The 25,540-nt window shown below is 41.7% G+C and overlaps 2 protein-coding genes and 1 long non-coding RNA gene across 15 annotated transcripts in view; 2 read left to right on the top strand and 1 right to left on the bottom strand.

Moving 5' to 3' along the window:
- The window catches only part of EXPH5 (exophilin 5), a 51,241-nt gene extending 40,048 nt beyond the window's left edge, over positions 1-11,193 (top strand). For all 6 annotated transcript variants that reach the window (XM_073338992.1, XM_073339023.1, XM_073339033.1 and 3 more), the window contains 2 exons: positions 2,356-2,482; positions 2,888-11,193. In XM_073338992.1, the coding sequence (XP_073195093.1) occupies positions 2,356-2,482; positions 2,888-8,382 (5,622 nt within the window). In that variant the 3' untranslated portion in view covers positions 8,383-11,193. The remainder of the gene's footprint in view (positions 1-2,355; positions 2,483-2,887) is intronic.
- LOC140909561 (uncharacterized) overlaps positions 1-15,754 on the bottom strand; it is a 47,114-nt gene extending 31,360 nt beyond the window's left edge. For both annotated transcript variants that reach the window (XR_012158270.1, XR_012158269.1), the window contains exon 1: positions 15,581-15,754. This is a non-coding gene — a long non-coding RNA (uncharacterized lncRNA). The remainder of the gene's footprint in view (positions 1-15,580) is intronic.
- Positions 15,607-25,540, top strand: part of POGLUT3 (protein O-glucosyltransferase 3) — a 41,809-nt gene continuing 31,875 nt past the window's right edge. For 6 of the 7 annotated variants that reach the window (XM_073339086.1, XM_073339082.1, XM_073339062.1 and 3 more), the window contains exon 1: positions 16,010-16,425. In XM_073339086.1, the coding sequence (XP_073195187.1) occupies positions 16,212-16,425 (214 nt within the window). In that variant the 5' untranslated portion in view covers positions 16,010-16,211. Of the gene's footprint in view, positions 15,756-16,009; positions 16,426-25,540 lie in introns of those variants that run through there. The other variant, XM_073339096.1, reaches the window with a different exon arrangement.

Genomic DNA, 25,540 nt, shown 5'->3' with positions numbered 1-25,540 from the left:
AATGCCCAGATAGCCTTAGGAATTCATTGTCACAGTATATCATTGAAACAAAGATCTGAGCAGGATTCAGAGAGACTGGATGTTTATATGAATAACAAGAACATCCAGAGTTACAATAGAAAAGATTTTTTTTTTTTTTTTTAATGAGTGGGACCAGATGCTTAGCTCATGTAAATCAGCCAAAATCCATTAAAGTCAGATACGGTATACTGGACTACATGAATCATCTGTCTGATCCAGTCTGGCAATCCCTACATTTTTATGGAATTTTGGTCCCGTATTACACAGGAATAAAGGGCTCATTCAGTCTTTCCATGTGCATTTGCTGGCTCTGCACCAGTCTGATCGATCTTGAGATCACTCAGACCAGAGCAGGAAAGGTCATGAAGGGACTTCACCCCCATTCCATGGTGGGACCCAAAGAGGTGCTCAGCAGAGAATAGCTCATACAGTCAGCATTCTGGTCCTCCATTTTAGTCCCCCTAAAGGGTGTCCCTTTCTGATGATGTGACCCAAAGACTTCTTAATGGTAACTGGCAAAGGGCAGTGAGGTACATAGGGGCACAGCAATCCCCTGGGTTCACCAAAAGAATGTAATGTAAGGTCTCTAATGAAAGCCTGTGTCACACAGGTCATCATAATCATTCAGAGATGTATATACCGAAACTATGTGAGATTTGTATATATGCTGAAAATTGTGTTCTCTAGGCCTTCCATTTAAAGGCAGGTTCTCTCAAAGGTAGCTTGCCTTGAGGGAAACTTCTCCAGACAGGTAGTGAGACACACTTCTCTCCTTAGCTAACCTTTGTGTATCTCACAATGGAAATCTGTTAGCACACTGAGTCTAATGCTAATGAAGAGTTTGTGGAGATTTCAGAAGGAAATTAACAGGAAGAGGTAAACAGCAGGAGGAGGGGAGGAACCCTGTTTTAGAGGAAGATCAAAGGTCTGGGGTCATATATCTGTGGGTGCAGAGAGATGCTCTGGCATCCTTCAAGCTGGGAAGACAAGCTGGCAGCAGGCTTGATCTTATGACAAGGGGAATCTCAGCCACGCTGGTTGAAAACACTGGGAAAAGGACTTGGGGTAAGCTATCCTGTAGGAGACTGGAATGCCATGTGTGTTAAGTTTAGGCTCTAGCAAATGTGTTACGATTTTGTTTTATATGTATCAGTTTGTTTCTAATAGTCTTACTGACTATCATTTGAATCTCAGTTCTTTAATAATAAACTTCATTCTTGTTTTCACTGTAAATGTATCTCAGTGCTGTGTGTTAAATGGAGCAGTGATCCTGTGTTGAATCTAGTAAGCTGGTGTGTGCTATTCCTTTGGGAGCAGAGAATCTAGGAGTTGTGTGAGTGCTCAGGGGACCAGGGCTTGGCACTCCAGAGAGACGTTTGGGAGCTAAGGGGTTGTGTGTGCCTATAGCTAACCTGTACAGAGAGAGCAAGGCCTGCAGAGGCCTGGAAGGCAGTGCTTGTGTTGCCAGAGGCTGATGTAATTAGGTAGCTGATCCATGGCAGGCACAGACCAAGACTTCACAGATTAAGGGCATGTGGTATAGCAAGGTACCTCCCAACCCTGGATAACCCTGGGAAGAATCACACATGACCAAACTGCAACTTCTGTGTGGGATTGCTTCCCACTGGGGTGGACTGGGGAAGGGGGAAACAGGTACTTGTGAGACTGATTACGAATTACTGAATTTTTTTAATTAGTGCGCATGTGAAAGTACAATTTTAAAACTCAAGAGTAAAGCATCACAAATGGAATTTGTTTCATTAAACCATTACTAATCAGTCTTTACTGTAATATTTATAAAATACTACTAAATTAGTTGTAGTATTGTGTAAAAATGAAATCTTAGTATAGGAGAGGTGACTGTGGTATTTACATTTTTGCTGGGAGGTGAACACCACCTGTTGTTGGCGTGGGTTGTAAATGTGCCCATTAAAGAAGAATGGATTAGGAAAATTTAAATTACAGAGGCAATATCCTACTAGAATGTATGTGGAGGTGAAATGAGTAAACAGCCAACAACTACAAATATCAGTTATAATACAGAACCACCATTAATGTGCTCTGGACAAGAAGATGTGCTACAGCCTCTGGACAAGAAGATGGACTAAAATCCCCCCAAAATCAAGTGAAAGTCTGAACTATAGATGGTTGTTCCAAATCCCTTGTTCTTACTATGTAGAGTTTAATACTTCAAACATGCAGCACTGTGACTTCAGGCATATGTTATTAAAAAGAATATTAGAACCCATTAGGGTTTTCTCTTCTCTTTTTCATTTTAAGATGATTTGTTTTGCTATGAAAATAAGCCATACAGTCTCTCAAACTTTTCAACAGGCTGAAATATGCAACTCATCTTTACCAGCTGAACTACCTGGTAATTTATTTGATGCAACTCAAGCTGAAATGATGGAGGACAGTGCACCTATATGGAATGAACAGCTAGAAAAAGAGTTCTTCCGTGGTAAGTGTGTGCACTCATGCTGTTTTTAGACTGTAGTACCAACAACACACATGTAACTGGATATGGGAGACATAGGTGCTGGAACTAAAGGTGTTGGGGGTGCTGCAGCACCCCCTGGCTTGAAGTGGTTTCCATTATATACAGGGTTTACAGTTTGGCTAAAGGGCTCTCATCACTCCCATTATAAAAATTGTTCCAGCACCCCTGATGGGAGATCCTTTCTATAAATGAAGTCTCTGTAGATTAATCCTAGTCTGATGAGTACAAGTATATTTGGGGGCAGGATTTGAATATGGAGAAGGTATCTCCTTTCAAAACCTGATCTGGTTGCTGACATAGTACATTACGCTTTTCAGCATAATTAGTTTGACAACACTAATAAAATAGCTATCTTTTTCTGTGTAGTTCTAGGTGATCTGGATGACCAGCTGGCACAGGAACAAGCCCAAGATTCAGTGAACAGAAAGCGTCTAGTTGACAGTGGACCAAGAGCACAATATCTGTTTCCCAGTACAAGCAGACAGACTGCTATTAGGGGACGACACAGAAATAACTGCAGTGAAACACCCAGCACATTTTTCTCTGATGCAACAAGAACAATAAGAGCCAAAGAGGATCATAAAATTTTCTACAGACCAAGGAAATTTTATGATACATATATGAACAGACGCCATTCAGCCTCTAAAGAAGATTACATGCACAAGGATTCATTAGACAGTAGTTATCCTGTTCTGAGCAGAAGGCTGTCTTCTGTATCTTTTGGAGAGTCCTCAGAAGGTAGCTTGCATCTTCCTTCCATAAGACAGGGCAGTGGATTTGGACACAACAGTTATATAGGCAAGAGTACAGTTGGGAGAAGTTACTCTGTGTGTTCTCTTCAGAGATATCCATCTTCTGCATCCCCTGACCCATTTTCAACAACTAGTTTACAAAATCTATTGGCAACAGAGAACAACAGTGGATTTGTACAAAGGAACAATCGGCAAACCCCAAAGCGAATTCCCCTCTCTTCTATTGTATGGAATAAACCATATACTTCTGGACATACATCAAATCAAGACAATCTTTTTAGGACTCAATCATTAACGGAATATAATGCCACAAAACAGGATACATATCCTTGCCCTCTGCATGAAAACAGAGAATATGAATTTTACCGGTCAAAACACCATTTCAGAAGAGCTGTGTCAAGTACTAATTGGTTTAGTAGCGTCAGTTGCACAGACAAAGCTGCTACTTCACTATCCTTTGATAACTGGGAGAATTATCCATTATGCTGGTTGGAAAACAACCTCTCTAGGTCCCACTATAGAGATACAGCTTGTCATGGTAGGTTCCAAATGCACCAAAAGAGTTCTCCTTTTGGAAGAAAAGAGGAGCACCCTTCCTGTTCTGATATTTATCAGTACTACAATGATGAAGTGTTTCTTTCCCCTGATGCTCACTGTGAAATGATTACATCTAATTTAAATGACCAGCAAAGTGCACATGCAAAGAATGCTAAACTTGCTTCACAGTGCCGTCAGAGTGGCTTTCAAACATGTGTGTCAGAGAACAGAAACAGTGTGGAGATATCAAGTGGTGCAAGTAGTAAACTGCTTTCAAAGAATTCAAAAGACCTTCAGAGCTGTCTCCCTTATAAATCTGCCATTACTTCACCCAGCATCAACACAGATGTGTCTAATGAGTCTGTCTTACTGGGTTCAAGGGTCAAAATGAAATTGGTAGCAGAGAACAGCAGTTCTGCCACTAAGGGTTCCCAAAGCCAGCCACAGCCTTTGGTTACCCAAACGAATATTAAGAAAGACTTTAAAAAAGCTGCTTCAGACAAGGTCAGAGACTTGGAACGATCAGGCAAGGCAGACCAGAAGAGTATTAAAGACATAATATTACAGCCAGTTTCTCAGAAAGTGGATACAAAAAATACCATTGATCCCCAGATTTCTCCTTCTAATAATGCTGCTGCCTTGCAAAACAGCACATCTATTCTTAATTCACCTCTCTCACTGAGTTCACGCAGACAAACCCAGCTCACCGCCACCAGAGAGATTACAAAAAATAGCATATCAAAGAGTTGTAAAAGAAACCTACAAAGAAAGGAAAATGATCTTCCTGCTCACAGTGAACTTAATCAGGCCCCTTCTCTTCTGTCAGTTGATGAGAGCAGAAGGGGATCGTTTCTTTCAAATCTAAAGCAATGGGAACATAATCTTTTTAATTCAGCAAAAAGAAAAGGCATTAAATTAGGAAGCCAGAGAGCAGAAACTACTGATCATATCACTCCTAAGGGAGAGTCTTTCCTGGTAGATGTTCTACAAAGTAGTGCAACAGTTCATTCTGCTCCAATTACTGAAACATTGGCAAACCATCAAAGCATATTGCCCAGTCCTCCAGAACTTCTGTCTCATAGTTCACAAGGCTCTCTAGAAGACTTTTCTCATAAGAGCTATCTGAAATCTTTAGAAACTCCAACTAATTCTTCAGTGAATTGCAGAGTTACTGAAGCTCCAGCAGAAGGTGGGAAAGTAGTTGAGTTGGCAGAAATTGTTGCAAAAGATATTCCCCAGGAAAAACCCAAAGATCAAAATATTTTTGCCAGTAAGGACCATAATAGTCAATTAACTACTGGTGATTCACAAAACAGGAACTGTGAGAATATTTATGCACATAGTTTTGACAGAAGCCCAGAGATTGCAGAACGTAGTTTAAACTATTTTTGTTTGGAAAGAGAAAATGGAAAAGCAAGACAAAATGCATCTTGTACTGAAAGTCTCTATAGGCAAGGAAGGTTACTGAGACACACACATAGTAGCAGCATTTCTGGCTCTCCTTGTAAAAGCAACCCTAAGTCTCTGGAGCCTCCTGTCGTTTATTACACTTTACCTAGAAAATCAGCTAGCATTGCTGGCAGTGTAATGTCAGATATGTCCATCTCTTTCCCTAAAAGCAAAACAGCCAGGTGGGATCATGTAGAGAAGCAGAACTCAGACAGAACTGCTGCCTTTTCTTTTAATCAAGAAGATAAAATATCTTCTTTAGGATCAGCACATTCTTCAATAAGACAAATACCTTTAGATGGTATTACAGATATCAAAGGAAATGTCCTGCAAATTAAGGATCACCCTTTGTCTCTAAACAGGAGCCCTAACCACTCCATAAGTGGAAGTACAGTAGTCTCTGAATCAGATGGACTTACAGAGAGAGAGAAACTTGTAAACAAAAAAGAATCCCCTGTATTTTCAGACTGTTTGGAAAAGGAAATGGGGGATTCTTTGCAGAAATATAGAACTATTAGCACATTTACAGTTTCTGGTGATGAGGATCATGTTGAATATCACGAGTTGGTTTCAATTTATTACACCTTACCACGGAGTCATTCAAGAACATTGTGTAACCTCTTTCTAGACGATCCAGAGAGGACAGCTTTACCTCTTTTCACAGAAAAATCTAAATCACCAAAAATGCCAAACAAGAACTCTGAAGTTCATATGGGTTTAGCAAATGTAGCTTTTCCTAGCACCTTAGAAAAAGAGAGACCCCCACATACTCCTGATCAAACTCCTGCAGCTTCAATGACACCCCAGAATGCAAAGACAGGAGCTATTGACACTGATCAGGAAAGCTCACATTTTTCTCCCAGCACTGAGAAAGTATGTACTTCACAATCAATGAGCATTGTACATAATAAGAAAGATATTTCACCAGGGCTTGCATTAAAAGAAAGCACATCTGTACTTCCTGACATGGTGACATCAGACATTTCTATTCGTGATCCAGAATCCACTGCAGAAGCAGATACTTTTGTTAAGGCAATTTCTACTGTTTCACACAACCAAAATATTGATATATGCTTTTCTTCAGGTAAAGAAAGTAAAGAGAAGGAGGACATATTGCATACTGATACACCGTTAATCTCCACTTTGTCAACCCCCCAAAAACCCAAAGACCCTCCAGAGAATGTTTTTAATTTTACTTCTGCAATTAATAATACTAATCGTGTGCAAAACAGAGACTCCAAAAATTGCCAGCAATCTATTAAAGTAGGAGGGAGTAACAATCAGAATATTTTACCACCCCAGTTAGATAAAAATAGTTTCCATGAAGGAAAAAGTCATATAGAGTCTGCAGTCAATAAAACACCAATAACCTCTGCTGAAAGTAAATCTAGACATGATGCAGGAGCCAAAGAGAGATCAGATTTTCAACAGCAAAGCATTTCCCTATATAACAATAAATGTACTGGATTTCAATTAGGAGCTGAAAGTTCCAGAAATAGCACCGATGAAGCATTAATTTCTGATAGACAAATGCTTCAAAATTCACATAACAAACCATTTCAGCTTGGCACGGTTTCTGCAGCTAAACCTGTACTTCAACCAGCCAAAACAGGTATCCCAGACACACATGAGTTAGTGAGCCCCAAAACTAAACAAGAGCAAATATCCCTGAACACTCAGATGGACAAAGATTGCACTAGTTTGCAGAAAGCTGTGACGTACAGTGAAGATAAACTCTCCAGTGTCACACAGGATCTGCAAAGTGCAGTGAACAAAAATAAGCTTAGGTCTGATGGCACTAGAGAGAAAGTCAGTAATATAGAAAAAAGGAAAAACAGGCCCTCAGTTAAAAATGAAGTGGCAGCCATTTACAAAACAAGCCGAAAATTTTCTAGTAAAAATGTAAACCCCAAACCACACGTAAGTAATATATTTTCACAGAATGATGGAGGTACCACTTTGTTAGAGATTAACATGACCCACAGCACATTGCGTTCCCCTGCTTCTACCCAGCCATTTCTGCAAACTGGGAATGAAGACCAGAATCAAAATCTGACCCCTGGTGTTTGTAACAGCCCTGTTCACAAAATATCTGAGAAGAATAAGAGATCACAAGCTAATGATGACTCTCCGTTGTTAGTTAAAAACAAGAATCAAGGGCCTTTTGCAAATTCATGCAACCAGAGAAGAGAAGTCAACAATCCCAAACAAAACGAGAATGAAGTGGAAAGCATGCTGAGCCCCACAACCCTATTTCCAAAGGAAAGAGCTGCAAGAAGTAAAAATTCCCAAACACTTGGCCAGGGGTTGGAAAACAGAAATCAGACCATCTTTTCCAGAGCTACTGAAGCAGATTCAGGCAATCAAAAGAGAACAAGTACTGGTAGTTCCTATGATCCTCTACTGTTGCCATTTTTAACTGACAAAAACTCCAACCCGTTTATAAAAAATATGCAGGCAAGTGTTTGTATTCAGAAACAGGTCCTTTCCCCAGATGAGCGTGATCATGATCAAAACCACCATCGGTCAAAGAGTTTAAAAAATGCACACCTGCACAGTAATCAGTCACGCGTAAGTCATGCAAAGAATCAACGTGAACGTCACTTTTCTGAAAGCACCTATACTCAAGATTCCCATGACAACCCTGGCTCTGGAAGTAACTGTCTACCTAAAGAAAGCAGGTACAGTAGAAAGTTTAAATCTTATTCCGAGCTGTGTTCTTGTGATGAAAATGAAAACTGGGCTTCGTATGATAAGAGGAAGACCACCTACGGCACTAGCCGTGTGATGTATCCTTCTATTGAGTTTGGTATATTTGGAAAAGAACAACAACTGGCGTTCCTGGAAAATATCAAGCGATCGCTCACAGAAGGGAGATTATGGAGACCATGTCTTCTTAAAAACCCTGGGTTTCTGAGAAGTGAAGAGACTGATTCTTTAAAGAGGGCTGAGCTCTTGAGCTCAAGTTCTGCTAGGACCAAAATGTCAGTAGATGCTTCATCCCCAAGAGACCCAATTGACATCTATGGAGAAGAACTAATGGTTTATTCAGACTCAGACACTGATACCACCACAGATGATGAATACTATATTTGTGAGACTGATAAAGAATCAGAATTGTGAGCTCCTCTAATACAAGAGTGAGAGTGAGATTTGGGGGTAGAGATAGCTCAGTGGTTTGAGCATTGGCCTGCTAAACCCAGGTTGTGAGTTCAATCCTTGTAGGGGGCCATTTAGGGATCTGGGACAAAAACTGGGGATTGGTCCTGCTTTGAGCAGGGGGGTTGAACTAGATGACCTCCTGAGGTCCCTTCCAACTCTGATATTCTATGATCTGAAAGGTGTTTTGGTGGTTCCTGGATGGGCATAAACATGTAACACATTTTGGGCCAGATCCTGTGCTGGTGTAAATCAGTGTTGGTCCATTGACTTTAATGAAGCTATGTTGATTTCTGAAAGCTCAATTTGGCCATTTTATATTTTAAAAGTATTTAAAACTGTCATTTTCTTTTGCAAGCAAAAGATAAATTCTCACAAATCTTTTCTTAAAAATATGTATTTTATTAAGAAAAGGAAGATGAACGTGGAGCTTTTTATTGTGTAATGATATGGAAGTATCTCCACTGACTTCAGTAGGAGCTGGATTGAGCTCTTATATGCTAAGTGGCCAGGTACGCACCCCCACTTTTGGGCAGAACAAAGGGGAAAACACCCTATTGAGGCAAGGCAAAAACTCTAAAGAAGAGCATGACAGATGCATGCAGTACACTTTCACTACTGGAAATTGGGTTCAAATCCTTAATATGATAAGTACAGATGAGTGATAGTATGCTTTTAAAGCATCATATGGAAGACATAGGGTTGAAATAGCAACGGTCATTGCTGGCTGGGGCTGAGGTGCATTGCCAGGGTGGCTTCCTTTGTCCTGGGGATGATTCTAGTTTCTAATAATAATGTGTCACTTCACAGAGCACTAAATTGAACCAGAATTTTAAAAAATTCTGTAACTTAGTTCTCTTCTGTTTATTTCCTATGTGTTTCATTTCCTACACTTCATGGGCTCAGACCTTAGCTGCATGTAGTTCATGCTGAGCACAGCACTGTTAGTGGGAAAGCAAAGGTGACTTTAAATCACTTTTCCATCTCCCCTAGCCCTCAGCCCAACAGGGGGCTAAAACAGTCCTTAACATATCTTAGAATAGCCCAAAAAGCTACTGTAAATGGCACCAACAAAGCAGTCCTAAGAACTACTGTGCTGGCTGAAGATTGGGCAGAGTGCTGTACTTTCTGGCCCCATCTTTCCTCTTTTCCCCCTCCCCACTATACCCCTTACTCTGAGGGAAGGAGAGTGCTGGATGAAGCCTCAGCCGTCTGCGTAAGACGGTTTAAAGGGCCTCTTACACTACTCTGGTGGGCACTTAATGAGGCTGAAAGATCTGGCCCCATAAGCCAACATTGTTATTGTTTTTAAATAGCTGCAATTTTTTCTGTATGTAGTGAAGCATGTCAGAGCTTGAGGAGGAACATTTTTTGACATGTTGTGTCTCGCATCTTCCCTAAATTAGCATCTCCCTTTGGTATTTTTCCAACATGCTCTCTGTCATTGCAATACCTTTCATCCTTCAAATAGAAAGGCTGTGAATGTTTTCCCTGAAGCTGTTCTCATACCACTTTACTAAATGTTGTATCGGCATTACACAGTAGCCAAAACCCACACCGGGCCCTGAAATCTTGAACTGAGCTTTCATCTCTGGCCACTCAAAATCACAGTAGCTCAGAGCCAGAAGATCACATACGTTTATTTGTACTTAATCTTTACTAACTTCACATCTGGTTTCTAATTAATCTCATTCCAGATTCTGTAAATTTTTTCATTTAATAAAGTTCTCTAAGACACAAATTATATTTATATAGCTGGAAAGACAATGGCGTGATATTGTAAAGTAATATATTTTAGGCAAAGCAAGTAAAGTTTGTATCACTGTATGCTCCACATGAAAAATATTGTATTAGACAATTGGTACCCTTATTTTTGATATTGTATACTTCGTTAAAGAAGTGGAGCGGTAGTTTGAAAGAGTTTTGATGTATAAATATTGTTGTTACATACTTTGATATTTTCTTTGGTTGTACATAAGACTAATATAAACTACATATTTATATTCAGAATTGTTCTTTAGGTGGTATCTATTTTGGAATGATTTGCACATACAGACTGATGCACACAGCATTGGAAGGAAATAATTGCCATGTAAATGTAAACTTGTAAAATATGCTGTTCTGAGAAATGCTATGACTATTTTATGTACATGGTTTTACACCATATATACAGGGTTCCATACCATAAGATTAATAAACCACTTAATACTAAGTAAGGATTTTCTGTTATTATACGTTTACAGGAAGATAAATGGTCATATGATTTGCTCCAGTAAAAGTGGATTATTTGAATGTTCATACTTGTAAATATTTTCTACCCATATGGTGGACTTTGGACTAAGTTCTCATGTTGGATGCATAAAGGAGGCTTTCATTAAATACAGTGCTAGGTATATGACGAAAATAAGGAGCCATACAAAGAAATCAAAATTAGTTTAGAATTTGGTCCTAAATTAGTTGTGCAAGACTGTGGTGGGTCAGAGTGGCTGGTAACTAATGTTTACATAGGGCTGATGTAATTTTGTTAAGAGTCACTCATATAAAAACATGAAGTCAAATTCATCCCTTTCAATAAGAAGATACCGCTCTCCTAAATTGAATGGAGCTACACCATCTTTTGCCTAGTAGTGAATTTGGCATGTTATGTCTTCTACGCCTTCTCTTTAGCTATAATATATTCTATAAATGCTTATATATTATAGGATATTAATACTGAAAATGACTGGTTTAAAATAAATGGTGCATACTGCTTAATAAATGTTTGTACTGGTTTCATCTGTGCACTCTAACTCATGCTTAATTATTTTATGCTTTTACAATATCTTAATGCTGCTTTCGGGATGCTGATGCCAAACAATGCTAAGAGCATTGCTAAATAAAAAATTTAGAATTAAGTGTCCAAGCATGATCCTTCATAAGCTCTAGGCATGTCCAAGGATACACTAGAGTTTTCAATGTATTACAAGAACTGTGTGTCTGATTTAGCCACCTTTCAGACACCTATGCACAGAGGAATAACTTGTGCAGATGAATGACTTGAATCGTTAAACTGCCAAGTGCTGGCAGTGGAGCTAGATGGCTATAGATTAAGTCAATTATTAGATGTCCACATCTGCAGTTGTACTATAGTCCATACTTTTTTTCCCCTCTTTTCAGTAGATAACCATTTGGGGCACAAATGCCTTCTCTTCAATCAGAGATAAAATGGTTCTCTATAACAATGCATGCATCTTACTAGCCCTGTATTCTGAGCAGTAGCAAAACATCATTAAACTGAATAGTTTTAAAAACATTTGCAATGATATGTGTGAAGATCACTGTGGCCTTTACATGCAGTGAGAGGATAAGAGAGGGAACCTTCCTTTTGCTAGACGCATGATAGGGTCAATCAAGCGTGGGGCTGCTACCAAGTTGCTCCCCCCGTAAAGTATGATTCCTTGTTTCCCAAATATTAGCAGGCTGGCTAACCTAGTGAGGAGAGCTTTAAACTAGGTTCACCGGGGGAAGGAGACCAAAGCCCTGAGGTAAGTGGGAAAGCGGGATACTGGGAGGAAGCACAGGCAGGAATGTCTGTGAGGGGAGGGCTCCTGCCTCATACTGGGAATGAGGGGCGATCAACAGGTTATCTCAAGTGCTTATATACAAATGCACAAAGCCTTGGAAACAAGCAGGGAGAACTGGAGGTCCTGGTGATGTCAAGGAACTATGACGTGATCGGAATAACAGAGACTTGGTGGGATAACTCACATGACTGGAGTACTGTCAAGGATGGTTATAAACTGTTCAGGAAGGACAGGCAGGGCAGAAAAGGTAGGGGAGTAGCACTGTATGTAAGGGAGCAGTATGACTGCTCAGAGCTCTGGTACGAAACTGCAGAAAAACCTGAGTGTCTCTGGATTAAGTTTAGAAGTGTGTGCAACAAGAGTGATGTAATGGTGGGAGTCTGCTATAGACCACCGGACCAGGGGGATGAGGTAGATGAGGCTTTCTTCCGGCAGCTCACGGAAGCTATTAGATCGCATGCCCTGATTCTCATGGGTGACTTTAATTTTCCTGATATCTGCTGGGAGAGTAATACAGCGGTGCATAGACAATCCAGGAAGCTTTGGAAAGCGTAGGGGACAATTTCCTGGCGCAAGTGCTAGAGGAGCCAACTAGGGGGGGCGCTTTTCTTGACCTGCTGCTCACAAACCGGGTAGAATTAGTGGGGGAAGCAAAAGTGGATGGGAATCTGGGAGGCAGTGACCATGAGTTGGTTGAGTTCAGGATCCTGACGCAGGGAAGAAAGGTAAGCAGCAGGATACGGACCCTGGACTTCAGAAAAGCAGACTTCGACTCCCTCAGGGAACGGATGGCCAGGATCCCCTGGGGGACTAACTTGAAGGGGAAAGGAGTCCAGGAGAGCTGGCTGTATTTCAAGGAATCCCTGTTGAGGTTACAGGGACAAACCATCCCGATGAGTTGAAAGAATAGTAAATATGGCAGGCGACCAGCTTGGCTTAATGGTGAAATCCTAGCGGATCTTAAACATAAAAAAGAAGCTTACAAGAAGTGGAAGGTTGGACATATGACCAGGGAAGAGTATAAAAATATTGCTCGGGCATGTAGGAATGATATCAGGAGGGCCAAATCGCACCTGGAGCTGCAGCTAGCCAGAGATGTCAAGAGTAACAAGAAGGGTTTCTTCAGGTATGTTGGCAACAAGAAGAAAGCCAAGGAGAGTGTGGGCCCCTTAATGAATGAGGGAGGCAACCTAGTGACAGAGGATGTGGAAAAAGCTAATGTACTCAATGCTTTTTTTGCCTCTGTCTTCACTAACAAGGTCAGCTCCCAGACTGCTGCGCTGGGCATCACAAAATGGGGAAGAGATGGCCAGCCCTCTGTGGAGATAGAGGCGGTTAGGGACTATTTAGAAAAGCTGGACGTGCACAAGTCCATGGGGCCGGACGAGTTGCATCCGAGAGTGCTGAAGGAATTGGCGGCTGTGATTGCAGAGCCATTGGCCATTATCTTTGAAAACTCGTGGCGAACCGGGGAAGTCCCGGATGACTGGAAAAAGGCTAATGTAGTGCCAATCTTTAAAAAAGGGAAGAAGGAGGATCCTGGGAACTACAGGCCAGTCAGCCTCACCTCAGTCCCTGGAAAAATCATGGAGCAGGTCCTCAAAGAATCAATCCTGAAGCACTTGCATGAGAGGAAAGTGATCAGGAACAGCCAGCATGGATTCACCAAGGGAAGGTCATGTCTGAGTAATCTAATCGCCTTTTATGATGAGATTACTGGTTCTGTGGATGAAGGGAAAGCAGTGGATGTATTGTTTCTTGACTTTAGCAAAGCTTTTGACACGGTCTCCCACAGTATTCTTGTCAGCAAGTTAAGGAAGTATGGGCTGGATGAATGCACTATAAGGTAGGTAGAAAGCTGGCTAGATTATCGGGCTCAACGGGTAGTGATCAATGGATCCATGTCTAGTTGGCAGCCGGTATCAAGTGGAGTGCCCCAAGGGTCGGTCCTGGGGCCGGTTTTGTTCAATATCTTCATAAATGATCTGGAGGATGGTGTGGATTGCACTCTCAGCAAATTTGCGGATGATACTAAAATGGGAGGCGTGGTAGATACGCTGGAGGGGAGGGATAGGATACAGAAGGACCTAGACAAATTGGAGGATTGGGCCAAAAGAAATCTGATGAGGTTCAATAAGGATAAGTGCAGGGTCCTGCACTTAGGACGGAAGAACCCAATGCACAGCTACAGACTAGGGACCGAATGGCTAGGCAGCAGTTCTGCGGAAAAGGACCTAGGGGTGACAGTGGACGAGAAGCTGGATATGAGTCAGCAGTGTGCCCTTGTTGCCAAGAAGGCCAATGGCATTTTGGGATGTATAAGTAGGGGCATAGCGAGCAGATCGAGGGACGTGATCGTTCCCCTCTATTCGACATTGGTGAGGCCTCATCTGGAGTACTGTGTCCAGTTTTGGGCCCCACACTACAAGAAGGATGTGGATAAATTGGAGAGAGTCCAGCGAAGGGCAACAAAAATGATTAGGGGTCTGGAACGCATGACTTATGAGGAGAGGCTGAGGGAACTGGGATTGTTTAGCCTGCAGAAGAGAAGAATGAGGGGGGATTTGATAGCTGCTTTCAACTACCTGAGAGGTAGTTCCAGAGAGGATGGTTCTAGACTATTCTCAGTGGTGGAAGAGGACAGGACAAGGAGTAATGGTCTCAAGTTGCAGTGGGGGAGGTTTAGGTTGGATATTAGGAAAAACTTTTTCACTAGGAGGGTGGTGAAACACTGGAATGCGTTACCTAGGGAGGTGGTAGAATCTCCTTCCTTAGAAGTTTTTAAGGTCAGGCTTGACAAAGCCCTGGCTGGGATGATTTAACTGGGAATTGGTCCTGCTTTGAGCAGGGGGTTGGACTAGATGACCTTCTGGGGTCCCTTCCAACCCTGATATTCTATGATTCTATGAAATGCCACAAGCCTGTGAGAGCATGAATCCCACTTCAGGAAAGTTCTAGTTTGGGAACTGGTGGCACCATGAGCCACCTACCAAAATGGCCCAGCAACAAGAAAGGAAAAGTTAATTCATGGTCTGGGGTATGAAAAAGCAGGTCGAGCAGCCAGTTTTAGATACTATTAATTGATATTTGGCATAATGCAGCCAGCCTCAGTGGGCGGGGGGGGGGGGGGAGAGTTACACAAATTGTGGGAGGAAAGGAAAGGATTCTCCATCCTTAAGTGCTTTGCTGAAACATGGCCAAGATTCTCTTTTGAGATGTGAATGTAAAGCTGAATATGAGTGTGAGACAACATATTGTGTATTTGTGTGTCCCTACTCCATTCACAATGGTGTCTATATATGGCTCCAGCAACACACATGGATACCCTTATTGACTTGACAGGAAGCACCCTTCAATTATTAGTCTGACTTCAATATTCAAAGATAAAGGTTTTGACACATACCTGGGTTAAAGCTAGGGCGGTGGTGTGTGGGTTTTTTTAAAGCTAAGAGCAGCATCAGAGAGTACACGCGCGGTTACCGGCCCATGGGAGCATCTCTCTGCTCTCCGGGCTTCTCGCACGCGGCGCCACAACCCCGGGCCTCACGCGCGCGCAGTGTCGCCTCCCCAGCCCCGAGCCCGCGCGCCGACCCGCTCACCGGCTGCGCCCCGGAGGGGGGCGGGGGGAGGGGGTCGGCCTGTTCAGTTAGGCTGGGGGTTGCGGTCAGTCTGCCCCGGGTCAGGCTGACAGGCAACGGGGCCGACCAGGCCGCTCTGGGCGGGCCTGACCAGAGCGCAAGAAGCCAGCCGGGGCGGGAGGAAAGCGGCACCGAGGTAAGACGCGGCCTCAAACAACGGGCCGGTCCCTGGAACAGCGGGATGTCGGGTCACCCTACTTCCGGGCGCCCCCCGCCCAGCCAGGGGACTGAGCGGCCGGGCGGCCGGCCACGGGCGGCGTGATAAGCCCAGCCTGACTGCCTGAGGAAGTGGCCGCACGCGGGCGGGGGGGGGGGGGAGGAACTCCCCTTCCGCCGAGTGCCCCGGGCCCCGCCCCAGCGCGGCGCGCGCCAGCCGCCCGGCCGGGCCCCTCCGCGGGCCGCTCCCGCGACCCGCCGCCCTGTGGGCTGCCTTGGGCAGCGAAAGAGCGAGGCCGTCGCGCTCTCGCCCGATTGGCCACAGCACCCTCCAATCAAAGCCAGCCAGCTCGCCTCTCCCTTCGCGCCCCCGTCTCCAAAAGCTGTGACCGCCCGGCCGGCCCCCCCACCCTGCACCTCAGTGGCGGGCAGGAGGATGGGGCGCGGCTGTGCCTCTGTGCTCCCCTTATGGCAGCAGCTTCTCCTGTTGCCGCTCTTGCAAGCGGGGGAGGCTCCCCTAGCCCCTGTCAGTGCAGAGAGGAGCCTGGTTTGGGGGCCCGGTCTGGAACCGGAGCTCACGCTGCCCGTCAGGTATTTCTACATCCAGGCGGTCAGCGCAGCTGGACAGAACTTCACCCGCTCCCCCCCAGGTACTGTGCATGCATTTGCTCTTTGCCTCTGCCCCTGGTTGTGGGTTTTGATCTCCAGGCTGGGATCTGAGCCGCAAGCCTGGCTCAGGGGGGTCTGGGGCTGAAGAAGGAGTTGACTTAGGAGGAGAAGCGGATCCAAAGAGCCTTAAGTTTTTCTCCCTGCCCCTTTCCCCCTCCTAGCGCCGGAGGCGCTTTGGTGTGCTCCAGCAACCCGGAATCAATCACTGCTGCTTTTTCATCTTGCAACGTCAGACGCATTTCACAATAATACACGTACGTTTAAACACATAAAGTCTCACTCTGTGATAAGCTCACCGAAAACATTAAAATCCTACATTACTCTTCTACTGTCCAGTGTGTCTTTCCATGCAACGCTGCATCTTCTCTCAGTTTCCTAAATAATAGCAGACAATTAGCAGCATTAAAACAGCGTATTCAGAATAAATTAGCCTCCTGGGACCAGTCTTTGGTACAGTAGTTCCAGCACCCTGTGTTTCAGTGGTAAGGACAAACTAACTATCTCTAATCCAACCACAACCATTAATACTTAATCCAACCACAACCATTAATACTAATCAGATAACTTTTGGAAATATTGCTTTGCTGTTCATGGGTCATTCCTTCTCATTCCTGCTGTGGAAAAATAGCAGGACTTCCGCCTTCTCTTGTCTATTCTGTGTGTACGTGAAATAGCTTGAGGTACATAACTAGTGTGAGATCAGAATCAGGCCCTTAGTGCAGTCATCTATGCCTCTCAGCCTCCCTTGTGCTCAAAAGTCTCAAAACTTATGTCTGAGAAACATCAGTAAGAATTGTAATTAATAATACTTAGCACTAATACACTGCTTTCCAATGTAAACTAATTACATCTCACAACACCTCTGTGTTGCTAGTAGATACATATGCATTATTATCTCTATGTCACAGATGAGGAAACTAAGAGAAATGTGAGTAATTTACCCAAGATAATAGAGGAAATCTGAGGTAGAGCGAGGACTCATGCCTCCCGTCTCTAAAACTCATGTTAAATTGGCAAACCATGCTTCTTTTCCAGTGCAAGCATCATTCCTGCTATGGAACAGAATGTTACTAGATCAGATATAAAGTACTAATCTGCCTCCAGTATTACATTTATATAGAATAAAACATAGATTTTAATGCCAGAATGATCATATAATCTGACCTCCTGCATAACACAGGCCATAGAACCTCACCCAGTAATTTCTACATCAAGCTTATAACTTCTATTTGCGCTACAGCATATATTTTAGAAAGATATTAACTCTTGATTTAAAGACTTAAAGTGATGGGAGGAGAATCCATTTTATTCCACTGGTTAATTACCCTCAATAAAAATATGTGCCATTTCTCATCTGAATTGCCTAGCTTCAGAATCCAATAATTGAATCTCATTATGCCTCTTTCCAATAAAGAGCCACCTACTACCAGATTTCAGAGGAACAGCCGTGTTAGTCTGTATTCGCAAAAAGAAAAGGAGTACTTGTGGCACCTTAGAGACTAACCAGTTTATTTGAGCATGAGCTTTCGTGAGCTACAGCTCACTTCATCAGATGTTTACCGTGATTTCTGTGTGTATATAAAGTCTGCTGCAGTTTCCACGGTAAACATCTGATGAAGTGAGCTGTAGCTCACGAAAGCTCATGCTCAAATAAATTGGTTAGTCTCTAAGGTGCCACAAGTACTCCTTTTCTTTCTACTACCAGAAATCTCTTCCCTATGTGCGTACTTGCAGACCAGGATCAAGTCACCTTTGTGTACTAATACGTCTTGTGAGGTATCATTTGAAAACTAGTTCGCTGGTCAATAACATGATGGTGAAATGTATATAACATTATATGTAAAGTTGTGAATGCTCCCTTTATGACGTTATTAGCACATTTTCAAAATCAGACAGCCCTTCCTAGTCAAAAGTTGTTAAACAGACCTATCCTAAACAAAGGAATGTGTGTTTATCTCAATTTATATATAAGTAATAAACAGGGTTTTGGAGACAGCAGGGGGAGGAGATGGCAGGAAACCAAACAATTCGCCTTTTAGCAAGTTCAAAGGGGGGAAGAAAGAGCCTGGCATCTCCTTTGTCCACCCCCCGCCACCCTCCGACTCCATGTCACTTTCCTTACTGCTTGAATAAACTTTGAAAGGTAGCCCTCAGAAGAATTCACTTCAGAGGTTCACTGCACTATTGAGGAAAGGGGCAGAGAACCCCAAGAAAACAAAGGCACTAGGACCCTTGGGCCTCTGGGAGAGATCCTGACCAAGGAAAGGGTCAGTCAGCATCTTGCTGGAAGACTGTGGGTGAGAGAGGCCATCTTAAACAAAGCCTTGACTCAAAATTTGCTCGATTAGGTTTTAGATTTTTAGATTAAGTATTTTCACTTTTATTTGCTGGTAACCATTTCCAACTTTATCTCCTGTACTTGAATTAACTTAAAATCCTGTCTCCTTTTGTCAATAAACTTATTTTTAATCTAAACCAATCCAGTGCTGTGTGTAAACTGAACTGTTTGGTAACTCCAGTTAAAGTAACAAATGGTCTAATATTGATCGACTCTTTACAGGGGCAATGAACCTTAATACCTGAACTGTCCAGGAGAGGGCTGGATGTTGCAGAAAACACATATTTGGGAAACACTGGTACTGGGAGGATGTTGGGGTCACCCGGCAAGTTGTGGCAAGGCTGGTGGAAGCCAGTGTGTGACTTGTGTATCGCTGGCAAGAGGCTGGGATCAGAACTGCGGGGCCTGGGCTGGAGCTATACACAGACACTCAGGGTGGCCTGCATGCTGTTTGGCTGGTTCTGAATGGCCCGGATTGGGAGCTACAGCCGCAAAGTATCATGAAGGTTACAGGGCAGGCAGTGACACAACCCCTCAGTGGTCTGGATTGCACCCCAGAATGTGACAACATTCTTTTCAATAAACTAAATGGACAGTTTTCAGAGTAGCAGCCATGTTAGTCTGTATTCGGAAAAAGAAAAGGAGTACCTGTGGCACCTTAGAGACTAACCAATTTATTTGAGCATAAGCTTTCGATAAACGGACAGTGCTTTTTAACTCCCTCACTATAGCACTATAAGGCGTGTTTTCCAAACCTCAGATCATTCTTGTAATGCTTTTCTAAATCTTTTCAACACCAGAACTGTATACAGTATTCCAGTCATGGACTCACTAATGCTATACATAGAGGTAATACCATCTTCCTACCACTTGATAATTCCCTTGCTTATACGTCCAAGACTTGCAGTGAACTGCTTCGTTACAGCATCACATTGGGAGCTCATATTCAGTTGCTTGTCCACCTTGACCTTTTCAGTCCTTTTCAGTATCCTTGCATTGCAAAATACAGTCCCCCATTTTGTAAGTGTGATCTATGTTCTTTGTTCCTAAATGTATGACCTTGCATTTGACTGTAAAGTTAATCTATATAACTGATCTGCCCCCATCATTATTTACCACTCCACCAATGTTTGTCATCTGCAAGTTTTACCAGAAATGATTTGGGGTGTGTGTGTATATATATATGTATATACACACGCAAAATAAAATAAATCATTGCTGGTAAAATTATATATATATATATATAAATAAAAGTATATATATATTTATATACACTTAGATAGAACCTTACCTTCAAATCCCTTCACTGATCTTCCTCTGCATATCCTTCAGACATGCCTGCTCCTCTGTTGTTGTCTGCCAGTTCTTTGCTGTTTTTCTCTGTTGGTATCAGTGCCCAATTTGTTTCTTTCTCGTAGCCTGTCTCTGTACCTTTCCCCATTCTATGCATGGAATTCCTTTTTCTTCTGCGAGGGATACAAGAAATAAAAACAATTTAAAAATACTATTTTTTTTAAATGACCTATGGATTTCCCAGAGCATCCCATCCTCGGGTACCTGTGGATCTAGATGTCCCTTGATGAGCACTGGTGTCCTGTTGGTGTCCTGTCTCCACAATCCCTGTTGGCCTATAGCAGGTCCTGACTTGAACTGCCACTAGCTAGAAGTTAAGGTGTGATTTTTTTCTGAATTCTGTATTTTTCTCGGAACATAACAAGATTGTTTTTGCACAAATAGTTCTAATAGTTCTTGACCTTAAGTTCTTGCTTTGGTTGCCAACTTGCACACACTTATTCATGTCAAGCACGCGTCATTCATACCAGGCCCTCCTCTTAATACATGATTAATGCCATTAATTTATTGTATTACTTTATAATTTTGCAAGCAATTAAATTTTATATATTACTTGCGCCAAAACTTCTTGTCGCTTTTTTATTCGGCAATATAAACATAGCAAAATAAAGGTTAACAAAATTATTAATGCAAATAATATGACAATGGGATGTAGCATTAAATTAAGAAAATCTGTGACACTGGGACACCGTCCTTTAAAAATACTATACCAGTGAGAAATTGCCAATTCTTTTTCTTCTTTCCCCAATTTTAATATTCGACCATGTGGATCAAAATGTTTATTTTTCCCAGCTGAGCAGACTTAGATACATCTTTTGCATGTTGCCTGATTTTTTTGCTTTTATTAATAATTTTTTCCCATTGTTCCCAATGTATCTGCAGATCAAAAAAACAGTTCATATTTTTTGATTTCCAAACAACTTTTTTTAAAAAAAATAGAGGACCTCAGTAAATAATTTCATTAATAATAACCTCTGTTACATTACATTTACATGACTCAATTGGGCCTTTTTCTATCATACTTCCCCGAAATATATGTTTTTCAGTGGTTACCACACAAATACACCCGTTCCCTAAATCAAACACTCTTGTGCCATTAGAGGTTAAATATTGCATGGTACATTGTCCGCTTGAATGGTTCAAGTGACATCCCTTTAGGGACCAAGTTAGTTGTCGGCACACCCATTTACTTTGTCCCCACTTTCTACAATGTTTCATTAATTTTACTAATTTATAATTCCCTTCTTCTTGAATTAAGTTTGTCTCACTTATTTTTATTTGCCATAATTCTTTATTAATAATTTTTGGCAACACCCAGGCCGTTGCTGCTTTTCTTTTCTTCCCTGTGTTGTGTAACAGTATTCTGCCTTTTCACTTTCCCCTTAGAGTGTTTTGATCCCAATTAAACTCAATATATTTCTTCCATCCTGCAATGCGTTGATTTCATATATGAGGATCTTTGAACCACTTAAAAGGCCATTGCCCATTACTTAACAGATTAATCATTTTCTTTATGTATTGTATCCCATAAGTTTGCATCTGTACACATCGTATTGCTAGTACAGTTTTATTGTTAATCTCAGACACACCAAATAGATATACATTTAGAGACGTTTTCAAGCCTTGGGCTTGTTTTAATTGGAGTTCCACGCTTCTTGTTCCTTGTTTCGATAATGAACCGACATTTTGTGTCACATGTGTCTGGATAGCCCCCAAAATCTTACCCAAAGCTGACATTTTCCCTTGTAACGTCTTAATATTAAATGAGTTTAAAACTCCAGCTCCAGCACCAATGCTACCTACGATATATTCCCCTATACCGCTCTTATGTCGCATAGTCCCGTCTCCCCATTGTTGCTGCCATGCTTGTAATAGGGGCACTGCGCTCCAGATGTTGTGCACCTATGTTTACTTGCGCTCCTTCCAACCAGATTGTTTGATCCACAATAGCTGAGTCTTTGATTACTTTTCCCCTCCTATATGGGTGCTCATCTGCCATGATTCTTGGTGCAATCTTCTTTACTGATATCTGATTAATAAACATAAAAAACTGACCATATTCCCGAAAATATATTCCCCCATTAATTTTCCTAAAGCAACTCAATCTTATCATTATGGAAGGATTTGCCATTATACCATATTTTCATAATTTAAGAGCCATTTACTCATTTCATTCCACATGAGTATTAGTGACTACATCAAATCCCAAACTCCAACAGGTACAGTTTAGAGCACTTATATTCAGATTGATTTTATTATAACTAAATTTAAATGTTAGGTGACCTTCGCCCTTAGTATGTACGAATATTTTCACTGCTCTTCCAAATGTTTTGGCTTTAGATATTTCCATGTTACATTTTTGCCATCTTTCCACCATATTTTAAATTTTACCTCAAAAGGGTTTTTTTTTTAACGTTTGGTTTTGTTTGGTACTGTTTTTTCCATTCTGTCCCATGAATAGTTGAATGTATGATCCCCTTTGATCCATACCTCCATCCTAGAGGTGCTCCCATATATATATCCATGTACCCCTAAACATTCAAAAACCATAAAAGCCAAAAGCCATATTTCCACCCTTTTGAATGATGAGGATCCTTAATATTGAAGCCATGGCCATTATTCCATAGTGTCCGATGCTTCCAGCCGTATTATTCTAAATACTTACACTAACCTTTTTTATCTTCACTCGAGCTCCGGCATTATCTTTTTCCCCCGAAAATATAATGCACACAACTCAATTCTTTTACTAAGCACAGAATGCAAAGAAGCATAAGCAATAAACCAATTACAAAAGTTGTAGCTCTGTATTCACACTTCAAATCCAAGGTCCATACAGGATAATCTCTGGTGCAGCTAGGCATTTCTTTTCCTTTGTAAGATAAACTAAAAGAAAAAGAAAGGAACATTATTAATCTTTATGCCATGACTTCAATTGTGATGTGTTGGCCCACTTTCCCTTTTCCCCCTTGTTAATCTGCACTACAGTAGGTGAAATTTTATTTATGATGGAAAATGTCCCAACCCATCTAGACTCCAGGACATGATTTTTTTATATTAATTTTAAATACATTACTCAATCTCTGATTTTTCCATAATTTACTGTCCTGAGCCACATGTGAATCCACATAGTCTCTTGCTTTTTCAGTTTAAATTTTATTTTTCTTTCAGTTTTATTGGTAACTTCCTTACTCAATGGGTAACTGATACCTCCTCTTCTTCTTTTGGGTACAATAAAGGGCTCCACAATCTCATAGGCCTTCCAAAGAGGATTTGATAAGGCTGGTGGCCAGTACCCAATTGATCACTACTTCAGATTGTCGCCAACACCATTGGCAATTTATTGTCCCAGTCTTTGCCAGTTTCTTGCGCTACTTTGCATAGAGCTTGTTTAATAGTTTGATTCATCCTTTCTATTGTTCCTGACAATTGAGGATGATAGGAGTTATGTAGTTGTTGCTTTATTCCTAAAGCTTTTAATAAACTTTTAATTACTTCTCCTACAAAATGTGGCCCATTATCTGAATCAATTACTTTTGGAGTTCCATATCTACTGAACACTACTTCCAACAATTTTTTGGCAGTGATTTCTGCAGTATGATTTCTGGTGGGAATTGCCTCTCCACCCATCTAGGCCTTCGATTTGAATTCCATCTTAATTTAGTTACCATCTCCCACTCCTGAGGACCCATTTCCAGTGGGAGCAACTTGTCATTGGGGCTTCCCTCTCGAGCATTTTTTTCTGAACCCTCAGCTTGCATAGCTGCAACCTTTTTCTGCTCCTTCAATATTTCTTCTTCCATCCCTTGCATTTTGTTGATCCATTCATCAGTATGTCTCCCATTTCACTTATTCATATCTACTCCCCTCAATTTCAAATACCTTCAAGTGATATTCCAAATCACACCTTTCTTCTGGGGCTCATTTTGATTATTCCACCCTCTACCTCCGTGGGGTGGGGTGTTTTGTCCTTTACCATGGCCTCTTCCTCTCTCTCAGTATCTTGATCTATAAGCACTCTCATTTGAATATGTTATTGCTTTAACAAAAGGTATTCTGGGTTTCAGTCCTTCTACCTGGTTTCCCCCTTTCATCATTTGTTGGCATGTTATCCAGTGCTCCAGTGCATCCATAACCCCTCATCCTGGGCTGCTTGGTTCACCAGATCAGTAGACATCGCTAATAAATTTCTGTCCAATCCTTTAAACACATAATTTCAAAATTCCCTTTGATTTAAGTTAACTGCCATCAAAGAATCAGCTGTGACATGTCTGGCGACCTCCGACCTGGGATTAATCACCAGTTGTATTTTTCCAGCCAATAATCCCAATATTATTTTTCTTAATAGGTAATCCCTGGGTGAATCTCCAGGCTTCATGCAATCTGCACTGGATAAAACCTTATTGGTTTTTGACCTCTCTCTTTCCCTAACAGCATAATAAATTGTGGTATCAGTTGGTGTGCTTCTGGCTGCCTGTCGAAAGCATTTTTCACTCGATCTACTGCCTGTCTAATCTGTTCAGTGGTAGCTCCCCTGATTAACCTATAAGATTCATTTACATTTAAATTCTTTGTTCCTTCTAATTCTGCCCACTGTACTAGCCATGTAGTTTTTCATATTCACTGGGCCTAATGACTTTACCATCGACAGTAAATCTGACGAACTCGCAGGGATTATTTGGGTCTGCTCTGACTGTATCTCCCCCGCTGCATCCTTAATGGTTTATCTCCATTCTGTCACTGCTACAGACTTTTCTGGATTAGCCTTTTCTGGTCATGTCAAGGTTCCTCCCCCACTCTGAACTCTAGGGTACAGATGTGGGGACCTGCATGAAAACCTCCTAAGCTTACTTTTACCAGCTTACGTTAAAACTTCCCCAAGGTACAAATTAATTTTATCCTTTGTCCTTGGAATAACCACTGCCACCACCAAACTCTAACTGGGTTTACTGGGAAACGTAGTTTGGACACGTCTTTCCCCCCAAAATCCTCCCAACCCTTGCACCCCACTTCCTGGGAAAGGTTTGGTAAAAATCCTCACCAATTTGCATAGGTGACCACAGACCCAAACCCATGGATCTGAGAACAATGAAAAATCATTCAGTTTTCTTACTTTTATTTCTATTAAAAGAAGACTTTTAATAGAAATAAAAGTAAATAGGAGTAAAGGAATCACCCCTGTAAAATCAGGATGGTAGGTACCTTACAGGGTAATTAGATTCAAAACATAGAGAATCCCTCTAGGCAAAACCTTAAGTTACAAAAAAGACACACAGACAGAAATAGTCATTCTATTCAGCACAATTCTTTTTTCAGCCATTTAAAGAAATCATAATCTAACACATACCTAGCTAGATTACTTACTAAAAGTTCTAAGACTCCATTCCTGTTCTATCCCCGGCAAAGCA

Source organism: Lepidochelys kempii, chromosome 1 (genome assembly GCF_965140265.1).
Source record: "Lepidochelys kempii isolate rLepKem1 chromosome 1, rLepKem1.hap2, whole genome shotgun sequence".
Lineage (NCBI taxonomy): Eukaryota > Metazoa > Chordata > Testudines > Cheloniidae > Lepidochelys > Lepidochelys kempii.
Note: the sequence above shows the minus strand (reverse complement) of the source record. Positions and strands in the feature narration are given on the sequence as shown.